This window comes from Bombina bombina, chromosome 11 (assembly GCF_027579735.1).
Source record: "Bombina bombina isolate aBomBom1 chromosome 11, aBomBom1.pri, whole genome shotgun sequence".
In the NCBI taxonomy this organism is placed as follows: Eukaryota; Metazoa; Chordata; class Amphibia; order Anura; family Bombinatoridae; genus Bombina; species Bombina bombina.
Window position 1 is genome coordinate 167,519,749 of NC_069509.1, and position 19,559 is coordinate 167,539,307.

Consider the following 19,559-nt stretch of genomic DNA (forward strand, 5'->3'; position numbering starts at 1 on the left):
TGCCATGGTGTATGACTTTTGACATTAAACTTTTCAGCAACCTCACCTTGTTAGCAGAGTTTGACTATTCCTCACCATTTTATTCCTGCTACACAGCTATTTCAGTTTCAGTTAATGATTATGTTACAAATTAAAGTGATGATCAGCACCTGTTTGGTATAACTGTTTAATCATGCCCCTGACTATATGCCTAAAAAACCCTTGACATAAATATCTAGATTGTAAATTCCCACAGGAATAGGGCCCTCGACGACTCCTCTTGTGTTTGTCAAATTTTGTCTTGTCTCTTTCAAGTTTTGTATAATAGTTTTATTTAAAAAATTGTACCCAGCATACACACACAGTGCCTTAAATAAATGCACTTGTGCCCTCACCCGGGATGAAAGCTTGGGCAAGTACTACAGAGACAGATATTTATCTTTAAAGAAAAAGTTATATTAAGTTTATTAGTGTGCGGGGGCTTCAGAATGAGGAGGCGGGCAGCCATGCAACTTTAGTAGCTCCCAGTGTGGGAGAGGACAGATAAGTATTAAAATGTTAATTTACGTTATCTCAAAGTTTTGGTCTCACTATATATAGAGATAAGATAAAGAGGATGTGTGTAAAAATAGGGAAATAAGGTGAGATATGCTCTCCATGCAACTCTACCCATTTCATTTGGTTTAAATTAGCAGAGGCAGCTATTATTCCAAGTAAAAATATACCTATAAGCCTACTTAAAGGGACAGTCTACCATAGGATTGTTATTGTTTTAAAAGATAGATCCCTTTATTACCCTTTCCCATTTTGCATAACTAACAGTTATATTAATATACTTTTTACCTCTGATTACCTTGTATCTAAGAACCTTCTTCCAGCCCCCTGATCACATGACTGTGACTGTTTATTATCTATTGTCTTAAATTTAGCATTGTTTTGTGCTAAATCTTAAATAACCCCCTGTGCCTGAACACAGTGTTATATATATGGCCCACATGTACTTTCTGTCTCTTTGTGTTGAAAAGAGATTTAAAAAGCCTGTGATAAGAGGCAGCCCTCAAAGGCTTAGAAATTAGCATATGAGCCTACCTAGGTTTAGTTTAAACTAAGAATACCAAGAGAAAAAAGCAAATTTGATAATAAAAGTAAATTGGAAAGTTGATTAAAATTAAAAGTCCTATCTGAATAATGAAACTTTAATTTATACTAGACTGTCCCTTTAAAGGAGAAATCCTAAAGTGGATATATGGTGTAATTTATATGATGGACAACCACCTTCAAACTGATCTGGTTATAAGAGGATATTAGTGTTGTGGTATAATTTTCTTATATGATTTACAGTTTGAACAGCGGTTTGAAGTAAGTCAGATGACTCGTTATAAAGGATCCTGTATTTTTATGGGTTTATGCTTCTGGAATATGCACACAAAAAATTACAATTCTGTCTAGATATATCTAATCTAGTATCTCTCTCTCTTGTTGAGTAATATATTACTGTGGAAATTCCCCACTGAACTGTTGCTTTAAAAGGGGACACTAAACCCAATTTTTTTTCTTTCATGATTCAGATAGAACATGCAATTTTAAGCAACTTTCTAATTAACTCCTATTATCAAATTTTCTTTGTTCTCTTGCTTTTTCTTATTTGAAAAGCAGGAATCTAAGCTTAGGAGCTGGCCCATTTTTGGTTCAGCACCTGGGTTTAGAATCCCTTTAACCACTTAACTGCATAAAACAACACATGATCGTTATTGCTTTTAGTAGAGATGACAAACATATGAGGATGAGCTTTTGGAGCTTATTACATTACCATCTCAAAGTGTTTAATGTCCCTTTAAATAAAAACTAGTTTTAAACTTTAAAGGGACAGTCTACACCAGAATTTTTATCTATATGGCACACATGAACTTACACCCTTTAGTTGTGAAAAAAATGTCAAAATGCATTCAGATAAGAGGCAGCCTTCAAGGGCTTATAAATTAGCATATGAACATCCTAGGTTTAGCTTTCAACAAAGAATATCAAGAGAACAAAGCAAAATTGATGATCAAATTTAATTGGAAAGTTGATTAAAATTGCATGCCCTATCTGAACAATAAAGGTTTATTTTTGACTAGACTGTCCCTTTTAAACAACCCTGATCACGTCTGCCTATTTAATCTGTTCCATTTTATAGTAAAAAATGCATCTACTCCTCAAAACTCACCCTGTATCTTGTCCAAATGGGATATTGCAGAGTATTTAGCATATGTCACAGATATGAACTTGAGGTCCACTTGCTATATTTCAGCTTAGTATTTACGTAAACCTTTTTACCTGTCATGCAAGGAAATATACAGTAAAATGTACTCGCCAATATCTTTATGTCCGGGAGGTTTTGTAACAAACTGCATCACTTTAAAGGAACCTTAACACACTAATATTACAAGACATTTGTGTAGCGTTTCAATGACCTAACATACAGGTCAAGAGTGACAACTATCAGACTAGATTAATACCTAATTTGCTGCCGTTGTGTTTCTATAGCTAAAGTCCTACACTTACAAACTTGTTACTTACATTGCTTAATATTACAGTTATGGACAGATATGATGAAAATGGCAGAGATTTACGCCGAGAAACGCATTGCAGATCATTTGGGGATCTCAAATGTTCCTATGTTCCCCCATTTTTCAGCTATATAGTTGCTTGTTTTTATGACCTTTTAATAAATGTTTTTAACCAACTATTGGAGAAAACAGTGGCTATAACCGGAGGTTGGAGTTTCCGGAGACCAGCTTGCTGACACGCTAAGAGTTGTCAGTCTTCCCCCATTAGCATGAGAGTGCTTTCAACAATTGTGAGTACCCTTGTTCCCAGCACCTTAAGGCTACTATTTGTTGAAGATTCATACACACATGGGTGCCTCTTTGTCTTTCTAGATTTTCTGTTGAGAAACAGATAGGTAGCAGGGTTGGGTTGTGATGTGTGCAATTCCAATTCTCATAGTTGAAAAACCCACTTGTTTTTATTTTACACTTACTATAATGCATCTTTAAAGATGTGTAGTAGATAACACAGCTACATGCTTTCATTCATTAGAGGAGGTGATTTTAGTGCTATGGACCCAGCCAATCTATATGTTTAACCCTTGCACACTGGTTAAACACATATGTAAAGCGCCACTTGGGAAGTCGCAGAAAAATGCTGGGTGGTGCAGATTATAGTTAAAAAACATCTACACATGACAGTGAGTTAGATTCAAAGCCATCTCTAGCTTCTATGGTAATCCATTCACTAAAGCTTATACACTTTCTTTAGGGAACTATAGAATTAGATTGTAATTGGTGAGGCTAGGGAGAGCTTGGAGGGGGCTATAGAGGGTTGTTAGTGAATCTGCTCTGATGAAAACAACACTACAGAAGAAGTATAACATTTATAGGAGTTAGACATTGTATTAATTACATGACTGGACAAATAAAGCTGGAGATAAAAAAATAAAAAGTTGGTATTTTATTTAATATTTATTCAGTAAAAATGTTAATAAGTTCATTACAATCTGTTTAAAAGTAATATATTACACACAATATAAAAGCAGTTTACAAACACGTTTTCGGATATTGTGGAACAACACACATTATTGTGGAATTACTAAATCTCATAATGTCTATGGTCGTTTTGTAGAACACAGGATTTGTGCAATTAGAGAGTATGAATCAGCGGAAAAGTGCGTTAGTGAATATTCTTTGGTATTTGTGAAAACAACTCTACCAAGGAAAAGCAATTAAGTGAATGAGAATCATTGGATGCCCCATAATGTGTTTCAATGATTTATTATATCAGCTGCATAGTATAAAATGTATAGGGAAATGCACCTTTAGGTTTATTTGTATATAAAATAGCTGCTTTTGCTTATTAAGCTACAACCCATTGAAATGGCCTGAGCTTGAACGGAGAGCAGACCTCATCGTATCACTCTCTATAAGCACAAAAGCCAATTGATCTTATTCTCTGTATACAGGGCAATACCTAGAGAGCAATTAAAATGAATTTTCTGGTACCTCTCTCTCACCTACCACCACTGGGAGTGTGATTTCTTCTACTGGATCTTGTTTACTGTAGTCATTACTGCAGTATTGACATTTGTATTATAAATGGCAGATTCAACAGGCAAAAGCAGATATTTATAATGTAAAAATAAAGATAAAGGAGCTATGTGTACACAATTTAATACACTGCAGCAAGTAAAATAGATAATAGGGAACACATAAAAGGGGAGAATATTTTACATTATACTGCTTCGTTAAACGTTTCTGATGTCGATTCAGTCAGTGTACAAATAAAAAAAACAAAAACAAAAAACTTTCTAACTTATTAAGCAGGAAAAAACACCCCCTGCCCTGCCTGTGCTTAATACTACTGCACACAGGAACTGGATGTTTCCTAATCAAAGACAGATGCTCTTTGTCTGTGTTGTATTATTTATTAAGCAGTGCTTCTAGCTAAACAGCACTATTTTTGTTTATCATACTGCTGAACTACTGCACTCTAATGCTCCCTTCTACAGGTTGCTTGTAAAGCAATGTTACAAACATTGCCAGCATACACATGCACACTCCTGAGCCTACCTCAGTATGCTCTCATAGAAAGGAGTAAAGATTCAACAAAGACTAACAAACAAAAAATGTCAGTTTGACAACAAAAATAAACTGAAAATACTTTTTTTTTTTAAATTGCACGCTCTATCTGAATCACAACGTTTTAATTTTGATTTTAATGTCCCTGTAATTGGAATAACTAGGTATTAAAATAAATCAGGCATTACACTTTATATTTGCTCATTAAAAAAAAAGACAAGTCCATCGTTAAAAAAAATAATTCATGTTACATTAAAATAAATAAGTTATTTAAAAAAACAAAACACATATTTACAGATTTGGTAGGAATGCAAATACTTTAGGGTTACTTTGAGTCTAGGAAAGCCATTAGTCATTTGTATTATACAATATTCTTTATACAAAATAAAGCATGTAATTGATCAAATCTGTGAACTACTGATGAAAGAGAAACGTTTTTTTGTGGAGAGAAATGATTATGCAATTCACACAACTTTTAAGAAAACTTTAAAAAACAACAACACAGGACAACGTTGAACAACCCTGTGCTATGTTCTCATAGATGGACGTAAACCAAAAAAGCTTCTGTTTGAAGCAGAGGGTCCCGTAGAAACTAGACTTGTGTCTGTTGCATTAAAAGACATTCCACTGGTGGAAAACAAGACCGAGGAATTTGCTGCCTTCTCCTTAATGAGCGTATGCTCCCATTTAAAATATTCACAACCTTTTCCGTTTTCATCATTACGTTTCCTTACAGAACAGGTATAAAACCCTTTGCCCTGGTTAGGGCCAACAGCTGAAACAGTAAGTCTCTTAGCTCTTCGACCACAGTTACACAAAGGTGCTGTGAATTTGCTATTTTTCAATGACCTGATTGTGCCATTTGTGCTGGTCGTAGACTTTAAAACTGAAGACTTTGTACTGCGAGAATGATTTGAGGTCAAAGGTAAGGAACAGTTACCTACTGACCTTTGATCTCTGTGTATGGTAAAAGGTTGTTTTTTTGGTGGGGAGTAAAAGCTCACACTTGAAAGCTTTCTCTTTGGAAAGAAAGATTTTAGAGATTGTTGAACACTGGCGTTAACGGATCTGTTTCCCAATGCAACAGGCAACTTAAAAGTTGAGCAACTAGAGACAGGTTGTTTTGAGTTTGTGTTATAGATGGTCGTATTTGGGCTTTTGTAAACAATCGAATTGACACTGGTAATCTGTGGTTTAAAGATAACACTTTTACCATTTAAACCATTATAATTTTCTACACTTGTTTCTGATGTTGACATTGAAATTAACGGCACTTGATCATGTGGCTGGGTAGATTTGTCAATGGGTTCTTCTTGAGTATCTTCTATAACTGCGGCATCTTCCCAATCAGCTAACATAGACAAGCAGTCAGAACTATAGCTGATATCCAATCCAGAAATGTCATTCACAGATGAAACTGTGGTGGAAATTAGTACATGCCCCAAACCAGAAGAGTTGCTTTCAATAGGTGTAGATGTAAAGGATCCTATTTGTTTCCCAGTTTGCAAAGTATTGAGGGACGTTTGGTTGGAAAAACAGTGTTTATTTGTATTGCCAAGGGTCACAGAGAGTCCATTTATTATGGTCTGAGGTGTGAATGTCTCTCGGACACTGGGTTTGACTAAGGATTTAGTACCTGGAGATTGTTGGACATTCAGTCTGTTAGAGGGTTGTCCGCAAATAGAAGAGGTCTCACTTTCTGAAGTTTGCTTGTTGTTCCTTATCATGGTTAACGAAACCTGGTCACCACTTTTTTTATCTGAATTGGAGTTTTGCGCTGGTAATTCTTGAGGGGGGTGTGCAGAGGACATCTTGGGTTTTACCTAGGATTCCATAAACAAAACCCAAAACATTTCAAAATGTCTTTGCTTAATGCTGTGGTAAAATAAAAGATGAAGCTGTGTATCTCAAACTGGTTAAAGATGCATTGCTTCTTCATAGTAAAAACCATCTTTCACATGTCATAACTTGGTAATGCAAGAAAAAAGGGAGCTCTGAAGAACCAACTGACCTTGTCTAAGGATTTGGTTATTTTCATGACACACCCATCACAAATCATTCTCCAGGCGAGCTTTGCAGTGTTACGGGAATCATCCAAACCTGAAAGAAAACAAGGTTATATACAAAACATTATACCAGAGGTGGATAATACACTCTTATGATGTGCACAAGTAGAAAACATTTCAAACTCAACACACTCGAGTCTCAAGCAGCCCACGCCTTGCTAGACAAGTCTGTCTTATCTCTTCTTTCATTAAAAAGACATATAGTTGTAATATTAAAGTGATGTACAATATTTTTAATCAACGTAAAAGATGGGGACTTTCATTCATGAAAGGCTTTGTAAAGATTAATTTTTTTTTTTTTTAATAATTATCCTTTCAGGCTTTCATATATTGCGCTGTTCCTCCACCTCTAATGGATACTCTTTTCACTGACTGTAGCCAATCAGATTGCGCCCCCTTTGGCATCCAAAATCAGGGGAGTTATTTACTTGTTAGACGCCAAAGGAGGTGATAGAGATAATATAAAAATTATATATATATATATATATATATATATATATATATATATATATACACATACACATATACACACACACATATATATAAACACACACACACGATATAAATACATTGTTAGATTTTAAAATGGCCTCTTTTAGATGTATTAAAGAAAGATACTTTAATGAGCATGTAATCATAAGATTATGATTTTTATAGAAACTAAAAAAAGATTGAGACATGAGCCTCCTGCTTCAAAAATACTCTTTACCTACCTCGAATGAGGATTCATCACCGCTAAATATTACATATTCTATAGTGCAGTTAAAAAATAATAAACACTATAAACAAGTATATAATAATAATGTTAGAGAAAAAAAAAATCTGGTACAGACCACTATTCTTTTATTCATAAAACCATACCAGAATGTTCCCTTCCAGCAAATTCAATTCCTAAATCCTGTAATGCGCCATTTAATCCTTTTGGTTTGCGATTGTAAAAAAGCTGAAAGGTAAAAGGAAAGGTAAAGAAGTAAAAGAAAACCAATTCTCATGAATCCTATAAAGTTAGTTTAACTGCTTTAAAAGGAAACCGTTATAAAATATTGAGAAAACCAATAACATTTACAGTCCCTTTAACAACTTATTTGGTTGCTTCACAACGTGCTGAAGCTGCCTCGGGTAGACAAGGAGTGAATAGATGCAAGAATATATAAATGAATCTAACGCTCTAGAACTTGCAATCTGTAGGACAGAGGGTTTAATGGGTCTGTTTTGTTTTCTAATAATGGTCTAGTTTAAGGGCCAGCTCACCTTGTACGTCAACCTGAGATCCACCCAGGAGTTTAAGATTTCAGGTTTTCTAATCTGTTTTCTTTTGCATTCGTACAACAAGCAGACGCCCAAATCCCAGTCTGTAAAAAATAATGCAAACATAAAACAGCGCTGTCAAACCCTGGGATAAACACACCAGAAGGTGCCTTAATTCTCACCATACTATTTGTCCTGCTTACACACCACTACACGGACTAAAAAACCAACAACTCTTAAACAGGAAATACAACAAAGGGACGCAACATAGCGTAATCTTCAAGGACAAATGAAAAGCAAGTATAAAAGTGACCACTCACAATTAAAGATAAGCCGAAAGGCAATTAGATTTCTTCCCTTTGGGCTTCATGCTATAGCCAAATCGGTCTCATAATAACTTTACTCAAGAGAGCGGATGTCAGCTTGGTTAAAAAACACTTTTTTTTTTTTTTAAGACCTTTTCTGGACTTTTTGTTGTTTATACTATCTATAAGAAAACTGCCGTTTTACTCTTGTATCTTCCATAGATCTTTCTACATAACAGCACTTTATAAATAAGTGACAATTTGTTTGCTGCATGCAAAACTAGCTACCAGAGTCAAAATTATCCTACAATTATAATGCCTTTAAATAAGAGAAACTTAAAGGGATATGAAACCCATTTTTTTTTCTTACATGCTTTAGAAAGAGCATGAAATTTTAAACAACTTTCCAATTTACTTCTTTTATCTAATTTGCTTCATTGTCTTGATGCCCTTTGTTGAAAATCTAAATAGGCTCAGTAGGTCCTGATTGGTGGCTGCACACAGATGCCTTGTGTGATTGGCTCACCAATGTGCATTGCTATTTCTTCAACAAAGGATATCTAAGGAATGAAGCAAATTAGATAATAGAAACAAATTGGAATGCTGTTTAAAGTTGTATTCTCCGTCAATCATAAAATAAAAATTTGGGGTTTCATGTCCCTTTAATTCTATTCTGATTCAATGCACTTTGAGGATAATAAGTTTGCAAAGATCATAACTAAACATTTCCACAGACAATAAAACTCAAACTGTAAAAAAACAACAAATAATTTATTCTGCGTGTGTTTTACCTGACCAAGTTACAAAACCACACATCCGCTGTTCTGAGGTTGCATGGGCTGGCATCACGCTAGGGAAAATGATGCTCTTCTCTTCTTGGATTTTGCGGATCCAGCTTGAGAACTGGGACAAACAGATCTTTAAGGGAACCCCTTCATCCACTTGTTGCTGTTTAAAGATGGAAATTGTTATCTAGTTCCTCCCCTGTGCTTTGTAAACAAATGAATATGTAATAACAATTCAGTTTACCTGTTTTATACCGGTTAGTTCTGTACAGAAGGCAGAGAGGACGGGATGTTCCTGAGGCTGAACATAAGTGCGGAATTCAGACTCAATCTCTCCGTTTGATGTGTTTAATAAAACCGCAGGAAATTCAACTACAAAATTAAGGAATATATAAATGATTGATATTGTTGCAGGATACATTTCAGTACTTGGGGAAAACAAACAATTTGAGATTTCTTACATCTTAGATTACAGAAATCAGACTTTTTTTTTTAGAGCCAATAATTCCCACTTTTTTTTTTTCATTTTTCCTGGGAGAAATAAAGGAAGTGCCTATTTGCCAATGAGTATTAACAGGAAGTACACAAGTCTTATTGCTTTTTTATTTTCATTTAAAGGGGCAGTAAACCTACAAAATAATGATATAGAAGTCGGCACAAAGTGCAGAATTATATAACATTAGCTTAGCCTCAAGTATTTACAACAAAGTGTTCCTGAAATATTTTACTACGAAGTTGAGTTTTGCAGAACGCCGCTCCTAGCTCTACTGAGCAGATCTGTTTTTTCTTAAGCGCATCGTGGGCACGCTGTCTGGTCACAGCGCGCCCAATCGCGCCATTAAACTGAATGTAGCTCGCTCCCACTACTAGACCAGAGCGTGAGCGAGCTACATTGATTTTAATAGCGCGATCGGGCGCGTTGTGACCAGACAGTGTGCCCGCGATGCGTTAAAGAAAAAACAGACCTGCTTAGTAGAGCTAGGAGCGGCGTTCTGCAAAACTCAACTTCCTAGTAAACAATCTCAGCAACACTTTGTTGTATATGCTTGGGGCTAAGCTAATGTTATATAATTCTGCACTTTGTCATTATTATTTTGTAGGTTTACTGCCCCTTTAAATAGATTTCACATAATATTTTTAGGCAAAAAAAAAAAAAGAAGTGATGTGCTTTTATATAGAGATGATATAAAAAAATAAGCAGAATGTATATACATGAACCATATACATTAGTGATAAATAATATTATATATTTGCTAGATGCTAGTGCTAAATAATGCAGCAAGAAAGCAGAAAGTTATTTTTTGGTTTTATTTGAAGTTGTGCCCAAATCATCTCTGGGTAGGTCCCATTATATTGTATCCATGAATATCACAACTTTCCCACTTCACAATCCAGATATATTAAAGGGGCATTATGCACTAGACTTTTCTTTGCATAAATGTTTTGTAGATGATCAATTTATATAGCACATCAGGGAGTGTTTTTGTAACAATGTTTAGTTATGCTTTTTTTTTATAATAACACTGTGCTGATTTTCAGACTCCTAGCCAAGCTAATAACCAAGATGTATACGCTCGTTTACAGACTCCTGTTTGTGTAATCTGTCTTTTCATATGCGGGGTGGGATCTGCTGTTTCTGTTTCCCCAGCCCCTTTCAGTGGGTGTCCCAGCCTAATCTCAGCAACAGTGCTAAACTAGGAGCTTCTAGGTACGTTTTTAATAGGTTTTATACTGGATTTTTAGATCAGCATCTGTGAATATTATTCTTTATAGTATTGTCTATTACATGCAGTTAAATGAAAACTGGTGTATTCTGTCCCTTTAATACTTACTAATTTCTTGACCATAATGCTTTGCGTCTTTCCAACATGTGGACTCAAAATCAATGACAATCAAGTATTGAAAAAACTGTTCTGTAACAGATCAAACAAAAACGTCAGAAAGTTCTCAATTGTTTCTCAAGAAAATCATATAGATTTTTATTTGTACCACTTACTAGTTTTGGGGCTGCAGCCGTTCTTAGAGGTCACAGAGAATTTAGAGCTTCTCCTAATGAATCCAAGCTGCCTGCAGGACATGACGTTCAAAATACTTTCATGGTTCAGATAAAGCATGCAGTGAATATTCATTTATTTAGTCCTCTTGGTAGGAGCTGCAATGCCTTACTGGGAGCTAGCTTAAAAAGGTGACTACACACATGCCCCATCAGTGGCTCAGTATGTGTGTTCAGCTAGCTCCCAGTAGTGCACCACTGTACTGGACCTGACTGTAACTATGTGTTTAACCCCTTTGCAGGGATTAAACACAGATGTATGCAAGTAACAGTGCAATAATAAAATTGTCAAACACAGAGCAAAGCTTGGCAAACCCAGGAGCCGCGGAGCCACTGGCTCCTATAATGTTTCCCCTGGCTCCTAAGTTTTGGGGTTCTCATCCATATACAGTATCTTTATACAAACACCAGGTCTGGTTTCTAAATATTCTTACTGGCACCTAAATTGTAAACAGATTGGTCAACCCCTGCATGAGAGCGTTTTCTTTCGCCCTTTTATAGCAGATATAAACCGGCCCTTGCTCTCATCTAGTAATAAATTACAAGAAAATAAGGCAAAATAAATATATTACACATTTACATATCTTATGGGGAATTATATTTTGCATCCCTTAAATGAATACAAATAATACTGTATTTTAATACTAGGTATGTATCCAGAATAAAAAAATCTTTGTGGAAAGTTACTTTGTTCATTAATAAAGTGAGGGACCAAAAAACAATAATGAAAACTTAAAGGGACACTAAACCCGTTTTTTTTTTTCAGATTCAGATAGAGCAGCAATTTTGAGCAACTTTCTAATTTACTCCTATTGTCAAATGTTCTTCGTTCTCTTGCTATCTTTATTTAAAAAGCAGGAATTTAAAGCTTAGGAGCCAGACTATTTTAGGTTAAGCACCCTGGATAGCGCTTGCTTATTGGTGGCTACGTTTAGCAAACCAATAAGCAAGCATAACCCAGGTTTGTCAACCAAAAATTGGCCGGCTCTTAAGCTTTACATTCCTGCTTTTTAAATAAAGATAGCAAGAGAATGAAGAAAATTTGATAATAGGAGTAAATTAGAAAGTTACTTAAAATTGCTGTTTTATCTGAATCACTAAATAAAAAAAATTGGGTTTAGTGTCCCTTTAAACGATAGTCAATAAATCTTTGATCCGTTACTTACTTTGCAAGATGTTTTGTAGCCATATTTCTCCACGATTAAAAGATTTTGCCAGCTAGAAACAAAAGTGATGTTTGAGAAGATGCCAGATTATCTTGAGGAAAACATATTCAGAGTAACAAATCATATCCCCATGACACTTATTTTTGTCACAACATAGTGCTCCCAAAAGATATTGGATACGAGTAGGATTAAAAGATACTGAATGCCACCCCTGACATGAATTATAAAGAATGCTTATATGGGTATTAAACAGAGCCCCTTTGGTAAAAACTAATTTGTTAAATCAAAGTAAACATAAAAAAGAAACAGATTGTGTAAAACAAACAGAAAAAACAACTCACTGTGATGATAGGAACATTTTTTTAAACTTAAAGGGACAGTCTTCTCCAGAATTGTTCTTGTTTAAAGAAATAGATAATCCCTTTATTACTCATTCCCCAGTTTTGCATAACCAACACTGTTAAATTAATGCACTTTTTACATCTGTGATTACCTTCTATCTAAGCCTCTGCAGACTACCCCTTATCTCAGTTCTTTTGACAGACTTGTATTTTAGCCAATCAGTGCAGACTCATAAATAGCTTCTTGGGCGTGAGGACAATGTTATCTATATGGCACACAAGAACTAGCGCTATACAAAAGCACAAACAAATTGCATAATTTAATATAAATGTATTCTAATGATGATTTCTGCAATAAAAATGTAACATTTTTACTATTAGTTAAAATTTTAGCCGGGAAGAACACTGTGTAGTATTGATTTACACTACCTGCTTCTTTTCTAATATTTTGTAAATGTGTATTATAAAGGGTATACACCAACTATATTACAATTTCTTGAGAGCAATATGCTTAGTGATATTTAAGTGCCCCTGTTCTGTCCAGAACTCCAATTCCTCGAAAACTCCAATCTGACATCACTTCCGGTAACTCTATTTTAATATCTGTTTTGCCTCTGTTTGGGGGAGCACCGCTGATAGTCTGGCATAAACCTTGGGGAATGAGGTTAACAAGGGGGCCTTCACCCCCCCCTTGAACCCCCCAGGCAGAGGCAAAATAGATAGTGTAGATAGGCGATTACAGTACCCATCTGATTGGTTGTGAATCCTGTCACTCACTGGATACGGACTAATCAGATGTAAGGATTTACCGGAAGTGACGTCAGTTTGGAGTTTTCGAAGTATTGGAGTTCTCGATAGAACACCCCCATATTTTGATATAGTTGCAGTGTAGTTTTATTACAATTTCTACTGTGTGCCTTAAATACAAAATTTAAATTTTTCCATAAAATACAGTTTTCGTGGACTATATTTGTTACGATTTTAATCTGATTAAACACAATTATTTTTTTACTGCATCTAATTATTTCAAAATCTAATTTGTTCATATTATACAATTTTTAATTTACATATGGTTTTGAGCCATATTGTAATGTATGCATCTCCTTCACACTTAAATGCAGGGAACGTTATTAAAGGAACATGAAACCAAAAAGGTTTATTTCATGATTCAGACAGAGCATACAATTTTTTAAACCATTCTAACTTCTGTTATCAACTTTGCTTCATTCTCTTGGTATCTTTTGTTAAGGTGCAGCAATGCACTATTGGGAGTTAGCTGAACACATCGGGATAGCCAATGACAACAGGCATTTAAGTGCTGCCACCAATCAGCAGCTAGATCCCAGTAGTGACTTGCTGCTCCTGAGCATACAGGGGTATGCTTTTTAGCAAAGAATACCAAGAGAATGAAGCAAATTAGATAATAGAAGTAAATTGGAAAGTTGGTTAATATTGCATGTTCTATCTGAATAATAAAATAAAAAAATCTGGGTTTAATGTCCCTTTAATGTAAAGACCTACAACTGAGGCTTCATTGTACTGGTGAGATTTATTAGGGAATCCTACAAGCCCAGAGAGCTTTAGATCATTGGAACCTTAGTGCACTACCAGTCTGTATGATGAATGCCAGTAGGGCCCTTGCTGTGAATGTGACTAACCCATACAATGCCAAGGACAATATAACACAAGAACCACATCTGATTAATTACACCCAGCTAATCCCAAACTGATAGTCACCCATAATGCCAATTACAGACGGTGCATTAACACTTCCCATCAAGGGGAACCGTGTTAACCCTTAGTGCTCCTATACCACAAGCACAGAAGCTCTCACCAGCTTTACACGAATGTATACGCCGCTCTCGTTTATGCACCCAGCAATAATACAGCTGTTTCAATACTTACTGACTCTGGTAACAAAACTACTTGTTATAGGAGCCTTCCATGTCTGATTTCAAACTACCCGCTTCCGCCCATTAGACGTCACTTCCCGTGCAGCAAAGAACTTGTAAAGTGTTCGAGGTGACGGTAATCGATTAGATCGGCTTGGATTGGCATTGGTTGGCTGTAATGGCAGTAATGTGCTACCGGTAGCGCTTGGGGACCTGCTGTTGTGGTGAGAGCTCAGGGCACACGTGTACTGGGGGTAGTAACAGGGTATATTACAGAAGCAACACAATATGATTTAGTATAAAATGTGCTGACTGATTACAGAGCTGGTAACAATATTATTTAGTATAAAATGGTGCTGACTTATTACAGAACTGGTAACAATATTATTTAGTATAAAATGTGCTGACTGATTACAGAACTGGTAACAATATTATTATTTAGTATAAAATGGTGCTGATTACAGAACTGGTAACAATATTATTTAGTATAAAATGTGCTGACTGATTACAGAACTGGTAACAATATTATTATTTAGTATAAAATGGTGCAGATTACAGAGCTGGTAACTTATTATTTAGTATAAAATGGTGCTGACTAATTACAGAGCTGGTAACTTATTATTTAGTATAAAATGTGCTGGCTGATTACAGAACTGGTAACAATATTATTTAGTATAAAATGTGCTGACTGATTACAGAGCCGGTAACAATATTATTTAGTATAAAATGTGCTGACTGATTACAGAGCTGGTAACAATATTATTTAGTATAAAATGTGCTGACTGATTACAGAGCTGGTAACAATATTATTTAGTATAAAATGTGCTGACTGATTACAGAGCTGGTAACAATATTATTTAGTATAAAATGTGCTGACTGATTACAGAACTGGTAACAATATTATTTAGTATAAAATGTGCTGACTGATTACAGAACTGGTAACAATATTATTTAGTATAAAATGGTGCTGATTTATTACAGAGCTGGTAACAATATTATTTAGTATAAAATGTGCTGACTGATTACAGAACTGGTAACAATATTATTTAGTATAAAATGTGCTGACTGATTACAGAACTGGTAACAATATTATTTAGTATAAGGTGCTGACTGATTACAGAGCTGGTAACAATATTATTTAGTATAAAATGTGCTGACTGATTACAGAACTGGTAACAATATTATTTAGTATAAAATGTGCTGACTGATTACAGAACTGGTAACAATATTATTTAGTATAAAATGGTGCTGATTTATTACAGAGCTGGTAACAATATTATTTAGTATAAAATGTGCTGACTGATTACAGAACTGGTAACAATATTATTTAGTATAAGGTGCTGACTGATTACAGAGCTGGTAACAATATTATTTAGTATAAAATGTGCTGACTGATTACAGAACTGGTAACAATATTATTTAGTATAAGGTGCTGACTGATTACAGAACTGGTAACAATATTATTTAGTATAAAATGTGCTGACTGATTACAGAACTGGTAACAATATTATTTAGTATAAAATGGTGCTGATTTATTACAGAGCTGGTAAATTATTATTTAGTATAAAATGGTGCTGACTTATTACAGAGCTGGTAACAATATTATTTAGTATAAAATGGTGCTGATTTATTATAGAGCTGGTAACAATATTATTTAGTATAAAATGGTGCTGATTACAGAACTGGTAACTATTATTATTTAGTATAAAATGGTGCTGGCTGATTACAGAGCTGGTAACAATATTATTTAGTATAAAATGTGCTGACTGATTACAGAACTGGTAACAATATTATTTAGTATAAAATGGTGCTGACTGATTACAGAACTGGTAACAATATTATTTAGTATAAAATGGTGCTGGCTGATTACAGAGCTGGTAACAATATTATTTAGTATAAAATGTGCTGGCTGATTACAGAGCCGGTAACAATATGATTTAGTATAAAATGGTGCTGACTGATTACAGAACTGGTAACAATATGATTTAGTATAAAATGTGCTGACTGATTACAGAGCTGGTAACTATTATTATTTAGTATAAAATGTGCTGACTGATTACAGAATTGGTAACAATATTATTTAGTATAAAATGCTGACTGATTACAGAACTGGTAACAATATTATTTAGTATACAATGTGCTGACTGATTACAGAACTGGTAACAATATTATTTAGTATAAAATGCTGACTGATTACAGAACTGGTAACAATATTATTTAGTATAAAATGTGCTGACTGATTACAGAACTGGTAACAATATTATTTAGTATAAAATGCTGACTGATTACAGAACTGGTAACAATATTATTTAGTATAAAATAGTGCTGATTACAGAGCTGGTAACAATATTATTTAGTATAAAATAGTGCTGATTACAGAGCTGGTAACAATATTATTTAGTATAAAATGGTGCTGACTTATTACAGAGCTGGTAACAATATTATTTAGTATAAAATGGTGCTTACTTATTACAGAGCTGGTAACAATATTATTTAGTATAAAATGGTGCTGACTTATTACAGAGCTGGTAACAATATTATTTAGTATAAAATGGTGCTTACTTATTACAGAGCTGGTAACAATATTATTTAGTATAAAATGGTGCCGACTAATTACAGAGCTGGTAAATTATTATTTAGTATAAAATGAGCTGACTGATTACAGAACTGGTAACAATGTTATTTAGTATAAAATGGTGCTGACTGATTACAGAGCTGGTAACAATATTATTTAGTATAAAATGTGCTGGCTGATTACAGAGCTGGTAACAATATTATTATTTAGTATAAAATGGTGCTGATTACAGAACTGGTAACTATTATTATTTAGTATAAGGTGCTGACTGATTACAGAACTGGTAACAATATTATTTAGTATAAAATGTGCTGACTGATTACAGAGCTGGTAACAATATTATTTAGTATAAAATGTGCTGACTGATTACAGAACTGGTAACAATATTATTTAGTATAAAATGTGCTGACTGATTACAGAGCTGGTAACAATATTATTTAGTATAAAATGTGCTGACTGATTACAGAACTGGTAACTATTATTATTTAGTATAAGGTGCTGACTGATTACAGAACTGGTAACAATATTATTTAGTATAAAATGTGCTGACTGATTACAGAACTGGTAACAATATTATTTAGTATAAAATGGTGCTGATTAAAGAACTGGTAACTATTATTATTTAGTATAAGGTGCTGACTGATTACAGAACTGGTAACAATATTATTTAGTATAAAATGTGCTGACTGATTACAGAAATGGTAACAATAATATTTAGTATAAAATGTGCTGACTGATTACAGAGCTGGTAACAATATTATTTAGTATAAAATGGTGTTGGCTGATTACAGAACTGGTAACAATATTATTTAGTATAAAATGTGCTGACTGATTACATAGCTGGTAACAATATTATTTAGTATAAAATGTGCTGACTGATTACAGAACTGGTAACAATATTATTTAGTATAAAATGTGCTGACTGATTACAGAACTGGTAACAATATTATTTAGTATAAAATGGTGTTTGCTGATTACAGAACTGGTAACAATATTATTTAGTATAAAATGGTGTTTGCTGATTACAGAACTGGTAACAATATTATTTAGTATAAAATGGTGTTTGCTGATTACAGAACTGGTAACAATATTATTTAGTATAAAATGGTGCTGATTACAGAACTGGTAACAATATTATTTAGTACAAAATGTGCTGACTGAATACAGAACTGGTAACAATATTATTTAGTATAAAATGGTGCTGACTGATTACAGAGCTGGTAACAATATTATTTAGTACAAAATGTGCTGACTGATTACAGAGCTGGTAAAAATATTATTTAGTATAAAATGGTGCTGGCTGATTACAGAGCTGGTAAAAATATTATTTAGTATAAAATGGTGTTGGCTGATTACAGAGCTGGTAAAAATATTATTTAGTATAAAATGGTGCTGACTGATTACAGAGCTGGTAACAATATTATTTAGTATAAAATGTGCTGACTGATTACAGAGCTGGTAACAATATTATTTAGTATAAAATGTGCTGACTGATTACAGAGCTGGTAACAATATTATTTAGTATAAAATGGTGCTGACTGATTACAGAGCTGGTAACAATATTATTTAGTATAAAATGTGCTGACTGATTACAGAGCTGGTAACAAATATTATTTAGTATAAAATGTGCTGGCTGATTACAGAACTGGTAACAATAGTATTTAGTATAAAATGGTGCTGATTTATTACAGAGCTGGTAACAATATTATTTAGTATAAAATGTGCTGACTGAATACAGAACTGGTAACAATATTATTTAGTATAAAATGGTGCTGACTGATTACAGAACTGGTAACAATATTATTTAGTATAAAATGGTGCTGACTGATTACAGAACTGGTAACAATATTATTTAGTATAAAATGGTGCTGACTGATTACAGAACTGGTAACAATATTATTTAGTATAAAATGTGCTGACTGATTACAGAACTGGTAACAATAGTATTTAGTATAAAATGGTGCTGATTTATTACAGAGCTGGTAACAATAGTATTTAGTATAAAATGGTGCTGATTTATTACAGAGCTGGTAACAATATTATTTAGTATAAAATGTGCTGACTGAATACAGAACTGGTAACAATATTATTTAGTATAAAATGGTGCTGACTGATTACAGAACTGGTAACAATATTATTTAGTATAAAATGGTGCTGACTGATTACAGAGCTGGTAACAATATTATTTAGTATAAAATGTGCTGACTGATTACAGAACTGGTAACAATATTATTTAGTATAAAATGTGCTGACTGATTACAGAGCTAGTAACAATATTATTTAGTATAAAATGTGCTGACTGATTACAGAGCTGGTAACAATATTATTTAGTATAAAATGTGCTGACTGATTACAGAGCTGGTAACAATATTATTTAGTATAAAATGTGCTGACTGATTACAGAGCTGGTAACAATATTATTTAGTATAAAATGGTGCTGACTGATTACAGAACTGGTAACAATATTATTTAGTATAAAATGTGCTGACTGATTACAGAGCTGGTAACAATATTATTTAGTATAAAATGTGCT

General features: G+C 33.9%; 2 protein-coding genes across 2 annotated transcripts in view; one reads left to right on the forward strand and one right to left on the reverse strand.

Moving 5' to 3' along the window:
• Window positions 1-3,448: 3,448 nt before the first annotated feature.
• ERI2 (ERI1 exoribonuclease family member 2) lies at window positions 3,449-14,499 on the reverse strand. Its single transcript, XM_053695079.1, has 10 exons — window positions 14,465-14,499; window positions 12,219-12,270; window positions 10,996-11,066; window positions 10,832-10,912; window positions 9,244-9,371; window positions 9,006-9,162; window positions 7,913-8,013; window positions 7,523-7,604; window positions 6,607-6,695; window positions 3,449-6,418 (listed from the first exon to the last, which is right to left on the reverse strand). The coding sequence occupies exons 2-10, from the start codon at window positions 12,239-12,241 to the stop codon at window positions 5,123-5,125; spliced, it is 2,028 nt and encodes a 675-aa protein (XP_053551054.1). The 5' UTR covers window positions 12,242-12,270; window positions 14,465-14,499; the 3' UTR covers window positions 3,449-5,122.
• Window positions 14,500-14,557: 58 nt separating this feature from the next.
• REXO5 (RNA exonuclease 5) overlaps window positions 14,558-19,559 on the forward strand; it is an 83,289-nt gene continuing 78,287 nt past the window's right edge. Inside the window, exon 1 of the mRNA XM_053694343.1 lies at window positions 14,558-14,675. The gene's annotated coding sequence lies outside the window, so the exon portion shown is untranslated. The remainder of the gene's footprint in view (window positions 14,676-19,559) is intronic.